Raw genomic sequence first — 19257 nt, 5'->3', positions numbered from 1 at the left:
ATCTTGTATAGGGAGAGTTAAATCCTATTCCTGGGTGGAAATAAAGGTTACCTATTAGCTTCATGCTCTAGAAACTGGCTTTGGAGACTAGCAAAAGCTCCCAACAGTAGTTGAAATGATCATTGGTTAAAATAATAAGCTAGGTTCTTGGTTAGGCATAGTTCTGTTGCCCCTGCAGAGTTGTAGCAAGACCTTCCTATTTATTGCCTGGAGATCACAGGCTAGATAACCACAATATCTTGTCAGAGGCATATCCGCATGAGGGCTGACCAGTAATTAAAGGTAAAACTCATGAAGCTGGTTACTCAATTATCAGAAGATAATTGTGTGAAGATTAGTTCTTCAATTGTTTCGACTCAAAACAACTACTTTGGGTTCTTTTTAAAAATAAATTTGGAGTACCCAATTATTTCTTTCCAATTATGGGGCAATTTAGCGTGGCCAATCCACCTAACTTGCACACCTTTTGAGTTGCCGGAATTCGAGCCCGGGTCCTCAGCGCCATAGTCCCAGTGCTAACCACTGCTCCGCATGCCGCCCTTACTTTCCGTTCTTGTGTCAAAGAAATGTTGTATTTGAACCGTGATTGTTTCTGAATGTTGGAGCCTGACGTGTTCCGTAAATTTTTTTATTGGATAATCTTGTTCCAATCTTTGCAAGAGTTAAGGAAACACTTTTCCCACTATTTTACTGTTAATCCGTAAATTGATACGGAAACCTTTTTCCCAATAAGCTGTAACACCAGCATTACAAACCAGCCTTATTATAACACTACAAAAAAAACTTCCTGTTATTCTTGATAAAGAAACATTACCCATGCCCTTCACACTCTCAAAACGAGCAAAATGAGACCAGTCAGCCTCCACAAATGAAATTATTGAAATCATGTTGCTTATTTCACAATGCCTGTTTGTAGAGTTTTGGAAACCGCTAGTGATTCATGCTGTGGATTCAGCATCCTTCATCAAAGGGGGGGCTCTTTGGTTGCTGAGTATCTCAATGGTTGCCATTTTATAAAATGTTGAGCAATGATTTAAAACTGTAATTGTGAATTGAAGCTTTCTGGCTTCCGTATGAATTAGCATGGTAACCACATGCACAAATCATTCAGCTCAGTTAAAAACCTCCTGCTGTGGTCTGACCCACCTCTGGGGACAAAAATAGGAGTGAATTTATTTTTCAACCAATTATCTTCAAGATTTTAGATGATCCAATCTTTTAATAACTGCAGCTTTTGGGCAAAATATTTTGAGAAATGAAACCTCCCGCGAGACACTTCAGTTTTTCTTCCATTGAAGCAGAAGTCAGTAGATTTCTAGACAGCCAAGATATGAAGGTAGGCAGGGATAGTGTGGGAAGATGGCATTGAGGGAGAAGATCAGCCATGATCGGCATCAGTGGTGGAACAAGCTTGAGGGCCAAATGGCCCACTCTTCCTCCTCTGTTCTTATGAATCATGCCATTGGAGTTATAATGGTTTTGAAATTGCCTCATTGTGTTTAGTTCAAATATTCATTGTCCGAACGTGTTCACAAAAATTAAAACTGTTTTAAAAATATTTTTATTTGGGTTTTTTATATTTCATTGCAAACTTTACAGGGCCAAATATGGCCAAAACATATATTTACAATAATTGACATACATTGTGGTTCAGGCAGTAATTTACCAGCGATTTACTTCACTTCTGCCTGTCCTGGGCTCTTCCTTGGGTACATTTCACCCCCCCCCCCCCCAACTTCCTTTCTCTTCCATTTTCCGTGACTTGTCCCGTGTCCCCATACGCCCCCTTCCCTATTTTATTGGTTGCTGGCTATGAACAGGCCTTAAAACAAGTTGGTGAACGGCTTCCAAGTCCTGTGAAAGCCTTCTTCCGACCCATGGTGAACTTTATCTTCTCCAGCCTGAGAAATTCCACCAGGTTGGACAGCCAGTCTGCAGCCTTGGTTGCTGCTGCTGATCGCCAGCCGAGCAGGAGTCTTCAGTTGGCAATCGGGGAGGCAAGGGTTTGGACCTCAGCCCTCTTCCCTATGACGAGCTCTGGCTGCTCCGATACCCCGAAGACCGCACTAGTGGGCACGGCTCCACTCTCACATGGACATGGCTACAACCCTGGACATTGCCTCTATGAAGGACGTCCAGTACCCGACAAGTCTGGGGCAGGACCAGAACATGTGGGGGTGGTTGGCCGGGCCTCCCTGGCACCGTTCACATTTGTCCATCTTTGGGAAGCACCTACTCATCCATGTTCTGGTTAGGTACACCCTGTGCACAAACTTTAGTTGTGATAGTCTCAGTCCTGTGCACGTGGAGGTGAAGTTTGTCCTGTGAAGTGCTTTGATCCAGAGTCCTCCCCAGATCTATCTGCCTAGTTCTTCCTCCCGCTTTCTCTTTGTCTCTTCTAGGGGTGCGCGTACCACTACATGTCCACACAGTTCACGTTGCCTAGTGTTGCTCTGTTTACTTGCTATAAATATAGCAGTCAATATGGTCGCCCTCCTTAATCCTAATTATGTTTACTTTCTCTCGATACCGCCACAAGGTTCAACCCGAATACCGATCAAAGAGCCAATACACCAGTTAGTTAGTTCAAAGTCAATACTATTTATTTACACACACAGTAAGATCTACTCATGCACAAGTACTACAAACTAAACTATCTCTAACGCTAACGCCTATACTTAACTTTGGGTTCCCACTCAGTCAGAGGAACAATGGCCATTGTTCGGATCTGAGGTTGTTGGGTTCGAAGAGGTAACAGGAGAACAGCTAAGGTCATCCGTCTGGTAGCGAACGTTGACCTTGAACTTACTTCTGTTGATGCTGGTGGATGGGTCTCTCTGCCTGAGAGCCAAATCCAAAAGATTGAATCTCTGGTGGGGGTTCCTTCTTATACTTGGAGGGGCTTCGCGTGCTTTTAGGCAGGCCAAACTTGGTCCTAATTAATTGGGAATCTTCTTGATCATTGTCATCGATCTAAACCAATAAAGGGGTGGGTGCCCTGATGGCTGGGCGTGTCTTGGGTGGCCGTTGGCCTTGCTTTGTTTGTGTCTTTCGGTTGGGGTACTGGCGCCGGCATGTCTGCGACAGTATCAACTACCTGAGTGTTAGCCCTTTGTTTCCCGGAGATGGGCCATCAATATGCTAATCGACTCAGAGTTTCAATTCCGTCTGGTAACTGCTTCCCAAATATACATTCAGGCTCTGTGCCTGCTTGTTGTTTAGTACTGTCCACATTTCCCTATAGTCTCTGTGAGCGTCCATTTTGTATTCTGGAAGTGGCCATCCCAGATGGCTACACTAGGTTGCCCACATTGAGTAGTTTTTATAGCAGTGAATGTCCTGGTATCGGGGGTATGTTGTTGTTTCCTTGCGGAGGACGTTTTAGACCTGTATGTACCTCAGGTCATTCCTTCTTGGGAACCGGAACATCTCCAGGAGTTCCTCGAGGATCGCTACATATCCTGAACCATTAGTGTTCCCTCGTCCTGTGTCCTTTTGAAGGAAGCGTCCATTATTGCAGGAGTGAACCTCTGACTATTGCAGATGGGGGCCATGGTGGACATTTTTGTTTGTCTGAAGTGCTGTCTCATTTGATTCCACATTCGGAGCGTGGCTACCTTGGATGTGTGAATCTCAGGGGTCCAATGCCCCTATCGTTTCCATGAAGGTGTTCAAGTCTCTCGCCATGTTTGATAGTTTCCCCGATTTGGGGCTGGATCTGTCCGTCCGTTGGTCCTGTATGCAGTTAAATTATCCCTCCATAATGAGTCAGTGGGTGTCTATGTTGGGGATGTCTGCCATGATTTCTTTATGAATTCCACGGTGTCCTAATTGGGAGCATATACGTTTACGAGGACCACTGGTGCCCCTTCCAGGACACCACTAACCATGACATACCGTCCTACTGAGTCCGTAACCGTCTTTGTCGTCGTAAGTGCTGCCCTTTTGTTGAGCAGTATGGCCACCCTCATCCCATAGCATGAATAGTAAGTCTGTCCCACCCAGCTCTTTCTTACCCTCAGTTGGTCCTTCTCCTTCAGGTGCGTCTCTTGGAGGAAGATAACATCTGCCCTCTGGTTTTTCAGGTGGGCCAAGACTCTGGGTCTTTTCAATGGGCTGTTAAGGACCCTGACTATCCTGATGGGAGGTTTCATGACTGCCTTTTATGAATGTTAACAAATTGATGACCGTATGAATGATGATGAGATGTTATTATTGATCCAGAACAGGATACACGAGGATTTTATGATTTTTTAATAATTTCACCAGCAGTGGAAATAATCTCGCACAATTTACCCATTCAAGCCCTTAGAAAATTTTGAGCATTTGTATCAGATTCCCCAGTAACTATCCCTGTTCAAGACAATGCATGCAGTCTTAGATTTTGATTGCACCCCAGTAAATTTTATTTCCACCTTCCTCTATGGCTCCAATATTTTTTATGCAATGGGGTGCCAAAATTGTTCATTCCATTCCAACTGCAGCCCAAGTAATGCACAAACAGATTTATCATCACCTTTCCCCAGTTTTCATTCGTGCGACCATGTGGAATGACCAAGCATCTTTGGAATACAAGTCATCACTGACTAGATGCTAAACTGGACATGCCATATCAGCACTGTGGCTACAAGAGCAGGGCAGGAGTTGAGTGCTCCTACCATAAATTACTCCATTCCTGTTCATTCAAAGCCTCTCCAACAACAAGGCTGAAATCATAGTATAATGGAAGATTTGATAAAATCCAGAGCAGAGGAATCCTGTTTAATTGTTGTCTTTGCCACTGGACTCCGTATTTTCCACCCCCAACCCCCATTCCCACCATCTAACAGATGGGAATGGGAATTTGGCGATGCGGGTTGCAGCTTGGGACATGTGGGAATGATCCCTGCAGTCAGATGATTAGAATGACAGGTAAGGTCCCGCTGACCTATGTGGAACTGATAAGTATGTTAAAGAAGGAGCCAACTGTGCCTTCCTTTGGGTGTTTCACTCATCTGTTTGCAAAAACTGCCTGTCCCCACCTCGGGAACATTACACAACTCTGCCCCTGCCTCAGCTCCCTTTTCCTTTGGTATTAATTTAGGGAAATCCGACATTGACAAAATAAAAATGAGAGCTTCAATCAGATGCTACATTTGCCTTTTCAGAATGTTTCTGATGTATACCTGGTATTAAATTTAAAGGAGACACCTAACTAAATGTCTCCACAGCAATTGCCTTTGTCACCTGTAAAGCTGACTACCCCAATACACTCCTGGCTGACCACCCACCGTTAACTTGAGATCATCCAAAATCCTGTTGACTGTCATAACCTCATTCAAGATTTCCTTCATCTATTGCCCCTGTGCTTGCTGACCTATTGGCTCCCAGCAAAACAGTGCTTCAATTAAAAAAAAATCTCATCCTTGTTTTTAATCTCTCCCCCACCCCTCCCCTTTCTCTGTGCGGCCTTCAGGCCCCATAATCTTCTGAGATATCTGCTCCTCGATTCTGGCCTCTTGATCATCCTAATTTTAATCAGTCCAATTTTGGTAGGGTTTATAGAAGGGGACCTGATTTCTACAATTTTCTACTTTATGCAAAATCCTACACATCTGGTTTGTTCGGTTACATTTGGACTCCAATAACCCCCACAAGACTCATCGAGATACCCTGAATGATCTCCCGTGGGACTTGTGGAATGGGAGATTCCCTGCTAGGAGGCGGAGGCCCGCCCAGCTTGGGCTCATTAGAACCTGGTATAAAGGCCGGCCTGGGCAGGGTCCGGCACGTTGGTTGTCCCAACTGGACTGTACACTAAATAGCCTGCTGCCTTAAGCAGACTTTCTGTGACCATGAATAGATCAACGTTTAGCCACCGCTTGGCTTCCTGGGACATTATAGACTCCTACTTCGATTTGGTGGCTTACTGTCAGAAAGACAACAATGGGGCAGCATGGTGGCGCAGTGGTTAGCACTGCTGCCTCATGGCATCGAGGTCCCAGGTTCGATCCCGGCCCGGGTTACTGTCCATGTGGAGTTTGCACATTCTCCCCGTGTTTGCATGGGTTTCGCACCCACAACCCAAAGATGTGCAAGGTAGTGGATTGGCCATGCTAAAAGTTTTCCTTAATTGGAAAAAATGAATTGGGTACTCTAAATTTATATAAAAAAAGGAAATACAACAAGGCCATAGAAGGGGTGAAGAAGAAATTCATAAGGTAATACCAAAGATGAAGAGCTTCCACTCTGAGGAGTCACTGTAGAAATCAGGGGCGGAATTCTCCGACCCCCCGCAGGGTCGGGGAATCGCCCGGGGCTGGCATAAATCCCGCCCCCACTGTGGCCGGAATTCTCCGCCACCCGGGAATCGGCGGGAGCGGGAATCATGGCGCGCCGATTGGCGTGCCCCCCCGTGGCGATTCTCCGGCACGCGATGGGCCGAAGTCCCGCCGCTGACAGGCCTCTACTGCCGGCGGGAATTGGAGCACCTCTGGTGCCGGCGGGATGGCGGCGCGAACGGGCCCCCGGAGCCCTGGGGAGGGGGGGGGGGGGGCGCAGGCCGATCGGACCCCAGGGGGGGGGTGCCCCCACGGTGGCCTGGCCCACGATCGGGGCCCACCGATCGGCGGGCAGGCCAGTGCCGTGGGGGCACTCTTTTTCTTCCGCCGCCGCCACGGCCTCCGCCATGTCTGAGGTGGAAGAGACCCCCCTACCGTGCATGCGCCAGTGGTGACGTCAGCGGCTGCTGACGCACCGGCTCATGCGCGAACCGGCGAAGGCCTTTCGGCCAGCCCCGACGCCGGGCGGCGGGCGTCAAAGGCCGCTGGCGCCGGTTTTGGCGCCAGTCAGCGTGGCGCCAACCACTCCGGCGCTGCCTAGCCCCTAAAGGTGCGGAGAATTCCGCACCTTTGGGGATGCCCGACGCCGGAGTGGTTGGTGCCACTCCACTACGCCGGGACCCCCCACCCCACCGGGTAGGGGAGAATCCGGACCGGGGGCTCCTTTCATTAGAAAGAGGCAGACAAACCAATTTGAATTATTTTGAGGAAGTGACAAACATCATAGATTGAGAAATATAATGGAATGGAGTAAATGGACTTCAGAAAACTCTTTGACAATGATCAATTCGATTGGAAATGCAGTGTCTATTGGCAATGTTTTCAAAATGCTATTCCACTTTCCCTGCCCCTGCATACTCCTGGGGTCTTTGCACCTCCTCCAAGGGTGACACCAAGGTGGATAGAATCATTTTGTTAGCTCTGATTAAAGAACTAACTAATTATCTGAGAATATTAGTCTGTCCTAAACAAGGGTTACATATCTTACTAATTGCTCATTTGCTGCAATGGTGAATCTTGATGGTCCCTGCCTTTGGTAGTAATTTAGGGAAAGCTGTGATGACAAAATTAATTTTCTAGCTAATGAGTTTACTTTTTCAAGATGATTCTGGTGCATATCCTGAAATTAAACTTCAAAGGACTTGCCTAGGAAGAATCTAACTAAGGCCTCCACAGCAAATATGTTCACAGGAAATCTCTGGTTAAATGAAACCATGTTTGTTCAAGTTTTGTGTTTTCTATTTGTATGCATAGTGGTGCCAAAGAAAGCCACATTCCCTTGTGTTTGTTAATGATGGAGATTGTGGGTTTCAAAGGTAATACCTTAATCCTATTTCTGGGTAGAATGATTCTGTGAATGCTTCACTGAACTATACTTTTTCATTTGCAAATGATTTGTTTATTTCTGTTCTGGTTCTGGTTACTTTGCTTTGCATTGCTGATATTTGCATATACTGAAGAAATTATTTGCTGGGAGACATTGGTGTTCTAGCGCAGGATATAGGAGATTTACAATGCAAGTTGAGACTTACTGTTGTCCACAACACGTTTTTCCAATCTATACAAAGTAAGCAGCAATCAAAGAGAGATTTGCCAGAACATTTAAACAAAAAGAAACTCCGTGTTAGTCTACATTACTTGGCCTTTGACCATGTTGAGAGCAGAATAATGTTTCCTGATGAAGGGGTTCATTTTTGAGGAAAGATTGTGCAGGTTGGACCTGAATCCATTGGCGTTTAGAAGAATGAGGGTGATCTTCTTGAAACGTATCAGATCCTGAAGGGACTTGAAAGGGTGGATGCACTACAGGATATTTTATATCCAACAGAGTAAACAGCACAATTGATACTGGATTAAGTGTCAGCTTAGATGATGTGCTGCAATCCTGGAGAATTAATAGAAGTTACTGGTTGATGTGGGAAGAACAACGAACAGAAGATACTCGAGGCACTAAGTAGGCCAAGCGATGTCTGGTTGAGAAGACATATCAATGTTTTGGGTATGAATCCTTCCTCAGAACTGGAAGATATTACAAATGAGTAACATAAGTAGATGAAATAGAATGCGACGATTGTACACCTGGACTATGTGCACAGTTTTGGGCCGGAATCTTCTGGTCGTTGGGATTCTGTGCTCCCACCTGCAGCATGCCCCCGCCCTCAGGTTTCCCAGTGGCGTCGGGTGGCTTCAATGGAAAATCCCATTGAGAAGCAGCAGGTGTAGAGGATCCTGCTGCCAGTAAATGGCGCGCCGCAAAGAAACAGACAGCTGGGGGACCGGAGAATCCAGCCCACGGTCGTCTTATTTAAGAACGGATATATTTGCATTGAAGCTGGCACAGTCAAGATCGACTTATTTGGTTCCAGGGATGGGAGGCTTGGCATATAAGAACATAAGAATTAAGAGCAAGAGTCGGCCATCTGTCCCCTCGAGCCTCCTCCGCCATTCAATAAGATCATGGCTGATCCTTTTGTGGACTCAGCTCTACTCATCCTTCCCCTCACCATAACCCTTAGTTCCTTTACTGTTCAAAAATCTATCTATCTTTGCCTTAAAAACATTCAACGAGGTACCCTCAACTCCTTCACTGGGCAGGGAATTCTACAGATTCATAACCCTTAAGGTGAAGAAGTTCCTCCTCAACTCAGCCCTAAATCTGTTCCCTCTTCTTTTGAGGCTGAACCCCCTAGTTCCAGTTTCACCCGCCAGTGGAAACAACCTCCGTGCTTCTGTCTTATCTATTCCCTTCATAATTTTATATGTTTCTATAAGACTCCTCCCTCATTCTTCTAAATTGCATAAGCCAATCATCTAACTCCGGTTACAACCGAGTGAATCTACCCTGCATCCCCTCCAGTGCCAATACATCCTTTCTCTATGATGAATGGCTGCGTAAATTGGGCTTATATTCTCTGGCATTTAGAAGAATAAGATTTATACAATTGAAAATACAAGGTTATGAAGGGGCTTCATGGGGCAGACACTAAAAGGTTGTTTCCCCTGGCTGGGAAATCTAGAACACTGGGACAAAGAGGCCGATCATTTATGACTGAGATGAGAAATTTCTTCATTCAAAGGATTGTGAATCGTTTGAACTCTCTCCTAGAGGGTTGTGGAAGTGTTGTCACTGATTGTATTGAAGACTGGGACAGATAGATTTTTCAGTGTAAGAATTATTTATTTTAAAAATAAATAAATTTGAGTACCCAATTCATTTTTTTCCAACTAAGTGGCAATTTAGCATGTCCAATCCATTGAGCCTGCACACCTTTGAGTTGTGGAAGCGAAACGCATGCAAACACGGGGAGAATGTGCAAACTCCACACAGACAGTGACCCATGAGCCGGGATCGAACCTGCAACCTCAGCGCTGTGAGGCAGCAATGCTAACCACTGCGCCACCATGCTGCCCCTCATGTAAGAATTATTAAAGAGAGATAGGTAAATGGATTAGGAAGTGTGAGAGTCAGATAAATCGAAGCAGGCGGCTGTGGCTCACAGGTCGGTGGAAGGAAAAAACATGCCGACACCAAGATTGCTGATCTCTCTACCAACACGTTTTTCCAAAGGTCCCCACCTGAACCCGTAATCCACTCCCTTCCCTTATCCTTGGAATTGCCTCAAGATCCAGTCTGTATTGCCAGCATCTACTGTTCCAATGAAGCTCAATGCAAGGACAAGGAGCAACACTTCCCTTTTTCTCCTGGGCAATATTCAGTCCACTGGCCTTAATATCGATTTTTACATGTTCAGACTTGGAACAGAGCTCCCAATTACTCAGGCTGACTGTATAAAATGGGTACGCTGGTGTGTTCTCGCTACCTATGCTGTCATGACTTGAGAGTGTCCATCATTTTCTGTCCTTTGTCAGATTTCTGATATTTGCAGCAATTCAACTTTCAATTCAGGATGAGCAATTGCGCAATTTTAGTCCTGTGCTGCAATGTCTCTTTGAATTGGTAGAATATTAAACACAAGTTTGTTAATACAGGATATGATCAAACCATGTAAAAGTGAAGTGCACATTTTTATTTTTATATTTAACACACTTAAATTATATTTATTGATTCTGATTGTTACTCTGTCTTCTTTCAGCCATTACCCAAAGCAGCAATTCACCATCGTTGCCGATACACCAGAAAATCTTCGCCTGAAGCAACAAAGTGAACTGCAGAGTCAGGTAATTGTCAATATAAACTATTGTCTGTCTTTGTACACTAATTGCTCGTGGTTCAACAGTTTAAAAAAAGTATAAACAACATTAAAGTTCTCCCTTTTATACTCAAAGCTAAGCAAAATGCCTAGATTAATTTTCTCCATGTTTTTTCATTAAATTATGCCCATATTAAGCCGAAGGATGTTACCACTTTTTTTGGTCACTGTCTCGTCGTAAAATAGCCCTAGGTTTGACATGGTATGAACCAGAAGAAAAACTGCCTTCATTGACCTAACCCAATGTGCTTCAAAGCAATGTCAAAAGCACACCATTTGTTGTCCAAATGTTAATTTTAATATTTGACATATTTTAATATGTCATTGTTATGGTCTTGGACTGAGGTTGTCAAGTTATTTTAAAATGGAGAGTGATGTAGAGGCCTGCATCTAAACTGAGCCTAACCAAAGTGCTAAGACTGTTGCAGTCAGCTGAAAAAAGATTTTCATTGTATAAGATTGGGTTCAATTGATACTCGGATTTTTCATAATATAAAGGATAGTTTGTTAAATAACGATATGATCCTATTTTTCCATTTCCCTCTCCAGTTCAAATTTACTTGAATTTCCATCCCTTTTATGTCAGGTTACATCAGTTTCTTACCGTTGTATCTTTTTGTCTTGATGATTTAATTCATCCATTATTCTCTAATCCCTTCCCACCATTGTGCAAATTATTTTCACCCATTGAATTGTAGATTGAAAAAATATATAGGCCGCAATTTTACGGCTACACTGCACCCGAAAATCAGCTCGCTGCTACGCAGTGTGGCCGATAGAAGCCTTGAGGCCCCGCTTCCGGGATCTGCCCGGCTCACAACGCCTTGCAAGATCTAACCCAATCTCCCGAGACATTGCGATATAACTCCCACCCATCATGGGCGGGATTACTTTTTAGCAAATCTGCATATTAAAGCGAGACAGCTAGTCTCACTTTAATGTGCAGATTCCTGAGGTACCTGAGGCATAGGATCCATCTCCTTTGTCTCGAGACCTTGGGTGAGCACCGTTCAGTACTGATCTCCACAAATGGGGACCAGATGGAACAGCACTCGTGGTGGTCTCTGAGGGGGTTGAAGCCCCCAGATGCATGCTCCAGGTGCATGCTGCAAGTGCCGGGACACACGGCTAAATACGCACGCTATGGGACTTGTTTCCATTTAGTTAAATCGTGCCCATAGTTTCTTCCCTCCCCAATGGTGCCATGTAATATTTCCAAGGAGATAGATCAAAATGGTATTGGCTGATCGCTCACTTTCACTCACCAGTGCTCATTGTTTGTTTAATTTCCATTTTTTTTGTCATATAGAAAATGTAGATTGTTTATTGTAGATCTTCAGGAACCTTTTAACTGATGAGTAATCAAAATCTCATATATATCCCACAGTGTTGTGAGATTAGATAAGTTGATTCTCATGCAGGAAGATGATTAACTAAAACTATAAAGGTGTGTATTATTTGATGTGGTGTTTTTAAAATGTAGCTGAGATAGTGTTGTCACTATACAACCAGGGGAGATAATTGATCAGTTTGTATAGCTATGCATTACATGGTCACCTGGTACTGGTAAGGGGCAGGTATAGTTGGAGAACAGATGCTATATTCTGAAGCTGTGATCAGGAGGCATGAAGTTTATGTTGCCTGCCTGGTGTGAGGATTAAGGGCATTTCCTTGCAGCTAGAATGAAAATTGAAGTCAGAGGTGGAGGATCCAGTTGCCTTGGTCCACGTTAGCACCAACAACATAGGTAATAATAATAATAATCTTTATCGTCACAAGTAGGCATGTCTTTCGGGACTTGTGGGAGGAAACCGGAGCATCCGGAGGAATCCCACGCAGGCACAGGGAGAACGTGCCGACTCCGCACTGACAATGGCCCAAGCCGGGAATCGAACCTGGGTCCCTGGAGCTTTGAAGCAACAGTGCTCACCATTGTGCTCCGTGCAGAGCTAGGAGCGAAGGGGCCGTACGGTGGCGCACTGCTGCCTCATAATGCCAAGGACGAGCGTTCAATCCTGGCCCCGTGTCACTGCATATTCTCCCCGTGTTTGCGTAGGTCTCACCCCCACAAGAAAGCATACGGAATGCTTGCCTTCATTGGGCAGGGCATCGAGTATTAAAGATGGCAAATCATGCCACAATTGTATAGAATCTTGGCGCACAATTCTGGTCGCCACATTACCAGAAGGATGTGGAGAATTGGAGGTTTACCAGGATGTTGCCTGGTTTGGAGAGTAGAATGTAGAACGTAGAATGTAGAACAGCAAAACGCAGTACAGGCCCTTCAGCCCACGATGTTGTGCCGACCATTTATCCTAATCTAAGATCAACCTAACCTACACCCCTTCAATTTACTGCTGTCCATGTGCCTATCTATGAGTCACTTAAATGTCCCTAATGACTCTGACTCCACCACCTCTGCTGACAGTGCATTCCACGCACCCACCACTCTCTGTGTAAAGAGCCTACCTCTGACATCTCCCCTGTACCTTCCTCCAATCACCTTAAAATTATATCCACTCGTGACAGCCATTTCCACCCTGGGGAAAAGTCTCTGGCTATCCACTCTATCCATGCCTCTCATCTGTTAGCTATGCGGAGAGGCGGACTGTTTTCATTAGAACGACGGAGGTTGAGGGGTAACCTGGTAGGGGTCTACAGATTAAGAGGGGCATGGATCGACTGGATGGGCAGGCACTCTTTCATGACTGGGACAGACTTGGAGGGCCAAAGGGCCTGTTCCTGTGCTGTATTGTTCTTTGTTCTAACCATAGAATTTACAGTGCAGAAGGAGGCCTCTCAGCCCATCGAGTCTGCACCAGCTCTTAGAAAGAGCACCCCACTTAAACCCACACCTCCTCCCTATCCCCGTAACCCCACCTAACCTACGGGGCAATTTAGCATGGCCAATCCACCTAACCTGCACACCTTTGGACTGTGGGAGGAAACCAGAGCACCGGGAGGAAACACACGCAGATACGGGGAGAACTTGCAGACTCAGCACAGACAGTGACCCAAGCCGGGAATTGAACCTGGGACCCTGGAGCTGTGAAACACCTGTGCTAACCATTGTGCTACCGTGCCTCCCTATTGGCCACGCTAAATTTCCCCTTAATTGGAAAAAAAATATCTTTAAAAAAAAAAGCTAGGAAAGCAGTTTGCTGAGAGAGTTTGAGGAGCTTGGGTCGAAGTTAAAGTACAGAACACAGCTAATGATCTCTGGATTGTTAACTAAACCTATGGTCTAATTGGCATTGAGACAGACTGATTGGAAGATTAAGTGTAGTGTGGGAGGCAGAAGTTTTGATTTGTGAACTGGGGAAAGAGGGAGCTGTTCTACTGGTCCGGGAACAGTGTCTTGCGGAGTCAAATAATGGCATTGGTAGAGTGTAATTGCCTGAGGCCAATGCTTGAAGTTTTCCAATAGTCATAACCGCCGAATCTGAAAATTATCTGTTTATTCCTCCTCTTTTTTTGTCTGTTAATCAATTTTAAATTCATGCTGATATATTACCCCAATCCAAGAACCCTAATTTTGCATAATAACTTTTCATGCAACACCTTTCAAAATCTTTTCTAAAATCTGAAACACTGAATCCACTTATTTCCCCTTGCCCTTCTTACTGGTTTCATCCTCAAGAAAACTAAAAGATTTTGACTGTCTGTGTGGAGTTTGCACGATCTCCTCATTTCTGCGTGGGTTTCCTCCCATGGGACCCACTTTTTTCCCCAGGACCCACATTTACCAACCGGCTGACCTTTGCGACCCACGCTGGTTGATCTTTGCACACCATGCTGGTTGATCTTTGCGACCCATGCCGGCCGAACCTTTGAGACCCACGCCGGCTGACCTTTTATGACCCACGCGGTTGACGTTTGCGACCCATGCCGGCTGACCTTTTGCGACGCACGCTGGCTGAACTTTTGCGACCCACGCTGGCCGACATTTTGCAGCCCACGCGGGCCGACCATTTGCGGCCCACGCCGGCCGACCTTTTGCAACTCACGGAGGCAGACCTATTGCGACGCACGCGGTTGACGTTTGCGACCCACGCCGGCCGACCTTTTGTGACCCACACCGGTTGACGTTTGTGGCCCACGCCTGCCGACCTAATGCGACCCACGCAGGGCGACCTTTTGCGAACCACGCGGTTGACGTTTGTGTCCCACGCCAACCGACCTTTTGCGACCCACGCCGGTTGACTTTTGCGACCCACGCCGGTTGACTTTTGCGACCTATGCTGGCCGACCTATTGCGACCCACGCCAGCCGATCTTTTACAACCCACACCTGCCGACCTTTTGCAACCCACGCAGGCCGACCTATTGCGACCCACGCGGTTGACGTTTGCGACCCACAGCAGTTGATTTTTGCGACCCACGCCTGTTGATTTTTGCGACCCATGCCAGTTGACTTTTACAACCCACACCTGCCGACCTTTTGCAACCCACGCAGGCCGACCTATTGCGACCCACGCGGTTGACGTTTGCGACCCACAGCAGTTGACTTTTGTGACCCATGCCAGTTGACTTTTGTGACCCACGCCGGTTGACTTTTGTGACCCATGCCGGCTGACCTTTTGCGACCCACGCCGGCCGACCTTTTGCGACCCATGCCGGCCGACCTTTTGCAACCCACACTGGCTGACCTTTTATGACCCACACCGCCGCCTCCACCCGCTGACATTTAAATTTTCCCTGAGAAAGTCGACGAACAGGTACCACTCCGGGTGAACCCAACCATTGACCCTCTTAAGGCGAACTTTATCTTCTCAAGACTGAGAAACCCAGCCATATCACTAACCCAGGTCTCTTCACTCGGGGGCTTCGAGTCCCTCCACATTAACAAGATCCGTCTCCGGGCTACCAGGGGCTACCCCCTGACCTCCTGGATCTTCGGACACTCCAAAGATCGCCACCTCCAGACTTGGCACCACCCGTGTTTTTAGTATCGTGGATATTGCCTTAGCAAAACCCTGCCAAAACCCTCTAAGCTCCGGGCATGCCCAAAACATGTGGACATGATTTGCTGGGCTTCCCGTGCACCTCGCACACCTGTACTCTAGCCCGAAAACTTGCTCATCCTAGCCACTGTCATGTGTGCCCGGTGGACTACATTAAATTGTATCAGGCTAAGCCTGGCACATGATCAGGAACCCTGCTTAGGGCATCCACCCATAGACCCGCCCCGATCTCTCCTCCTAGCTCGTCCTCCCACTTGCCCTTAAGCTCCTCCACCGGTGTTTCCTCTACCTCCGAAAGCTCCTGGTAAATATCAGAAACATTCCCCTCTCACACCCAGATACTGGAGACTACTCTATCCTGTATCCCCCGTGGCGGCAGCAGCGGAAATGCCGGAACCTGCTTTCTCAGGATTTTTCGCACCTGCAGATACATAAACCCACTCCCCGCTGGCAATTCAAATTTATCCTCCAAGGCTTTCAAGCTGGGAAAGCTCCCATCTATAAATAGACCCCACATCCTTCTAAATCCGGCCCTTTGCCATCTCTGGAACCCACCATCTAGCCTACCCGGTACAAACCGATGCTTATTATAAATAGGGGTCCAAACCGATTCTCCCACCACACTCTTATTATCTTATTCCTTGCCCCCAGATTCTCCGAGTCACCACCACCACCGGACTTGTGGAGCATCGGGCCGGCGAGAACGGAAGAGGTGCCGTTATCAGTGTTCCCAAACTGGTGTCTTTATATGACGCTGCCTCCATCCGCTCCCACACCGACCTCTCCCCCACTACCCACTTCCTAATCATGGCGATATTAGCCACCCAGTAGTAATTGCAGAAGTTCGGCAGCGCCAACCCATCCTCCCCCCGACTGCGCTCCAGCAACACTTTCGTCACTCGCGGGGTTTTACCCGACCCCACAAAGCCCGAAATAACCTTATTCACCTGCTTGAAAAAGGCCTTAGGGATGAAGATGGCTAGGCACTGAGAGACAAACAGAAATCTGGGGAGGACTGTCATTTTCATGGTCTGTACCCTCCCCGCCAGTGATAGCGGGAGCATGTCCCATCTCTTAAAGTCCTCTTTAATTTGTTCCACCAGCCGGGATAGGTTTAACTTGTGCAGTGCCTCCCATTCCCGGACACCTGGATTCCCAGATACCGAAAGCTCTTCCCTACCATTCTAAGAGGCAGCTGTCCCAGTCTCTTCTCCTGTCCTCTTGCCTGGATCGCGGACATCTCACTTTTCCCCATGTTCAATTTGTACCCTGAAAAATTGCCAAATTCCCCCAGGATTCGCATTACTTCCCCCATCCCCTCCAATGGGTCCGAAATGTACAAGAGCAGGTCATCTGCGTAGAGCGAGACCCGGTGCTCCACCCCCCCCCCCCCCCCCCCCCCCCCCCCCCCCCCCCCCCGCCCCCCACTCCACCCCCGAATCAGCCCTTTCCAGTTCTTAAAGGCCCTTAACACCATGGCCAATGGCTCTATGGCCAGAGCAAACAGTAACGGGGAGAGGGGGCACCCTTGCCTCGTCCCTAGGTGTAGTTTAAAATACCCCGATCTCAGTTGGTTCGTACGCACACTCGCTACTGGTGCCTGATAGAGCAATCGCACCCAGTCAATAAAGCCCTCACCAAACCCAAATCTTCCCAGTGCCTCCCACAGGTAATTCCACTCCACCCAATCAAAAGCCTTCTCTGCATCCATCGCTACCACCACCTCCACCTCCTCTCCTTCTGAGTGCATCATAATAACATTCAAAAGCCTTCGAACATTGGCCTTGAGTTGCCCGCCCTTTACAAATCCCGTCTGGTCTTCCCCTATCACCCCCGGGACACAGTCCTCTATCCTTGTGGCCAGTATCTTAGCCAGCAATTTGGCGTCCACATTCAGTAGAGAAATTGACTTGTATGACCCGCATTGCTCCGGATCCTTCTCCCGTTTCAGGATCAATGAAATCGAGGCCTGCAACATTGTTGGGGTGGGGGGGTGGGGACTCTCTTCTCTCTTGCTTCACTAAATGTCCTCACCAGCAGTGGGCTCAATATCTCTGAAAACTTCTTATAGAATTCCACCCGGTAGCTATCAGGCCCCGGGGCCTTGCTTGACTGCATGTCCGAATCATATGCACCCTGTGCACCACTTAAACTGTATCAGGCTCATCCTTGCACATGAGGAGGTCCCGTTTACCCGATGCAGCGCCTGACTCCATGCTTCCCAATTGATCTCCCCTCCCAACTCCGCTTCCCATGTAGGTTGGATTTGTGAGGGTGAGTCAGAGGGATCAGGCTGGAAGGCTCCTCTGATAGCCTTTTGATGGAGTTGGGGCGGGTGGGAGGAATGGGGGTAAGTGGTGGGCGAGAGTGAGAATTACATCTTTCTTTGCCTGCAGTATACTCTCAGGGTCATGAAGTAGAAGACCAATCCTCCGGGAGAGTAGACCTTAATAAGGCTTTTGTTCATTTAGCGTGTCTTGTCCTCCTGTCATTTGAACTCTCTTTACCACCGCCCTCTCCTTGTCCCACTCCCCCAACCTCTCAAAGTTTTAGCATAAGGACCCAAGATGAAGAGAAATTTCTTCAGTCACGCTTTGATTCCTTGAGATTCTCTATTCCTAGGGCTCTGGATGCTCAGTATTCTAGACCAGATCGATAGATTTTTGGGCACCAAGGGAATCTGGGATACAGGAAGTCGAGTTAAAGTAAACGATGCCTGTTATATTGATTATGTTTCAAAGTATATTTATCAAGTTTCTTTGATAGTTTTAACAAAAATCTTAACCATCTTTGTGAAAGGTTGGTACATAAAACAAATGCCATCTGCACTTGGATGGACTTAACTTTGCTATGTTCATATGGTGGCACAGTGGTTAGCACAGCTGTCTCACAACGTTGAGGACCTGTATATGATCCCGGCTTCAGGTCACTGTCCGTTTGGACAGTGTCTCCCCGTGTCTGCTTGGGTCTCACCCGCTGAACCCAAAGATGTGCAGGATAGGTGGATTGGCCACGCTAAATTGCCCCTTAATTGGGGAGAAAAAAAACATTGCTATGTTCATAAAATATTTACCTAAACACTATGCATTAATTCACTAAGAGACACATTATTGATAGATGTTAATAACAAATGTTTAATGATTAAAATGTTTCAGTGTGATTGCCAGAGGTTCTACCCTGTGATATGATGGCGAACATTCCTGACATTCGCGGTTAACATGGCAATATGGTATCTCCTTTCTCCCTCTCCCTCTTGATGCTTTGACTTTCTATTGGTGAAGAAATTCATGTTTTTATCCTGATGCCACACCCAACTGGTGTGTCTTCACAGACAATAAATATTATGTTGCTTGCTCAACTGTAAACGCAATTAAACTGGGACCTGGCCTCACCTGACATCCCGAGACATGTTTTTCAAATAGCTGACCATGAAGTCTTCAGCAGTCGAGCTGGATCAAAATGCCTCGGGGCCTCATTTGGCCTGCGGGGCTGGAGGTTGTCTAAACTTGAAGTTCACTCTCAAGCTCTCTGCCTCTCTGTCACTCTTTCTCCTTTATAACACTCCTTTTAAAATTAAGCTGTTGGCCATCTGTCCTTATATCGCCTCATGTGGCTTTGTGACAAGTTTTATTTGATAATGTTCCAGTGAAGCACTTTGGGGCATTTTACTGCTTTGAAGGTGCTATATATATAAGCAAGTTGTTGTCTATCAACCTCACTTTCAGAAATCTGTCAAATGTTTAGCCATGAGGAAGCAAGGGAA

At 46.7% G+C, this 19257-nt stretch overlaps 1 protein-coding gene across 2 annotated transcripts in view; it reads left to right on the top strand.

The window, feature by feature from the left end:
• Positions 1-19257, top strand: part of LOC119966431 (LIM zinc-binding domain-containing Nebulette-like) — a 450954-nt gene that overhangs the window by 164466 nt on the left and 267231 nt on the right. For both annotated transcript variants that reach the window (XM_038798084.1, XM_038798086.1), the window contains exon 3: positions 10415-10499. In XM_038798084.1, coding sequence (XP_038654012.1) covers positions 10415-10499 — 85 coding nt within the window. The remainder of the gene's footprint in view (positions 1-10414; positions 10500-19257) is intronic.

The sequence above is a fragment of the Scyliorhinus canicula genome, chromosome 5 (genome assembly GCF_902713615.1).
Source record: "Scyliorhinus canicula chromosome 5, sScyCan1.1, whole genome shotgun sequence".
Taxonomy (NCBI): Eukaryota; Metazoa; Chordata; class Chondrichthyes; order Carcharhiniformes; family Scyliorhinidae; genus Scyliorhinus; species Scyliorhinus canicula.
The sequence above is the reverse complement of the archived record's forward strand: the minus strand, read 5'-3'. Positions and strand labels throughout refer to the sequence as shown.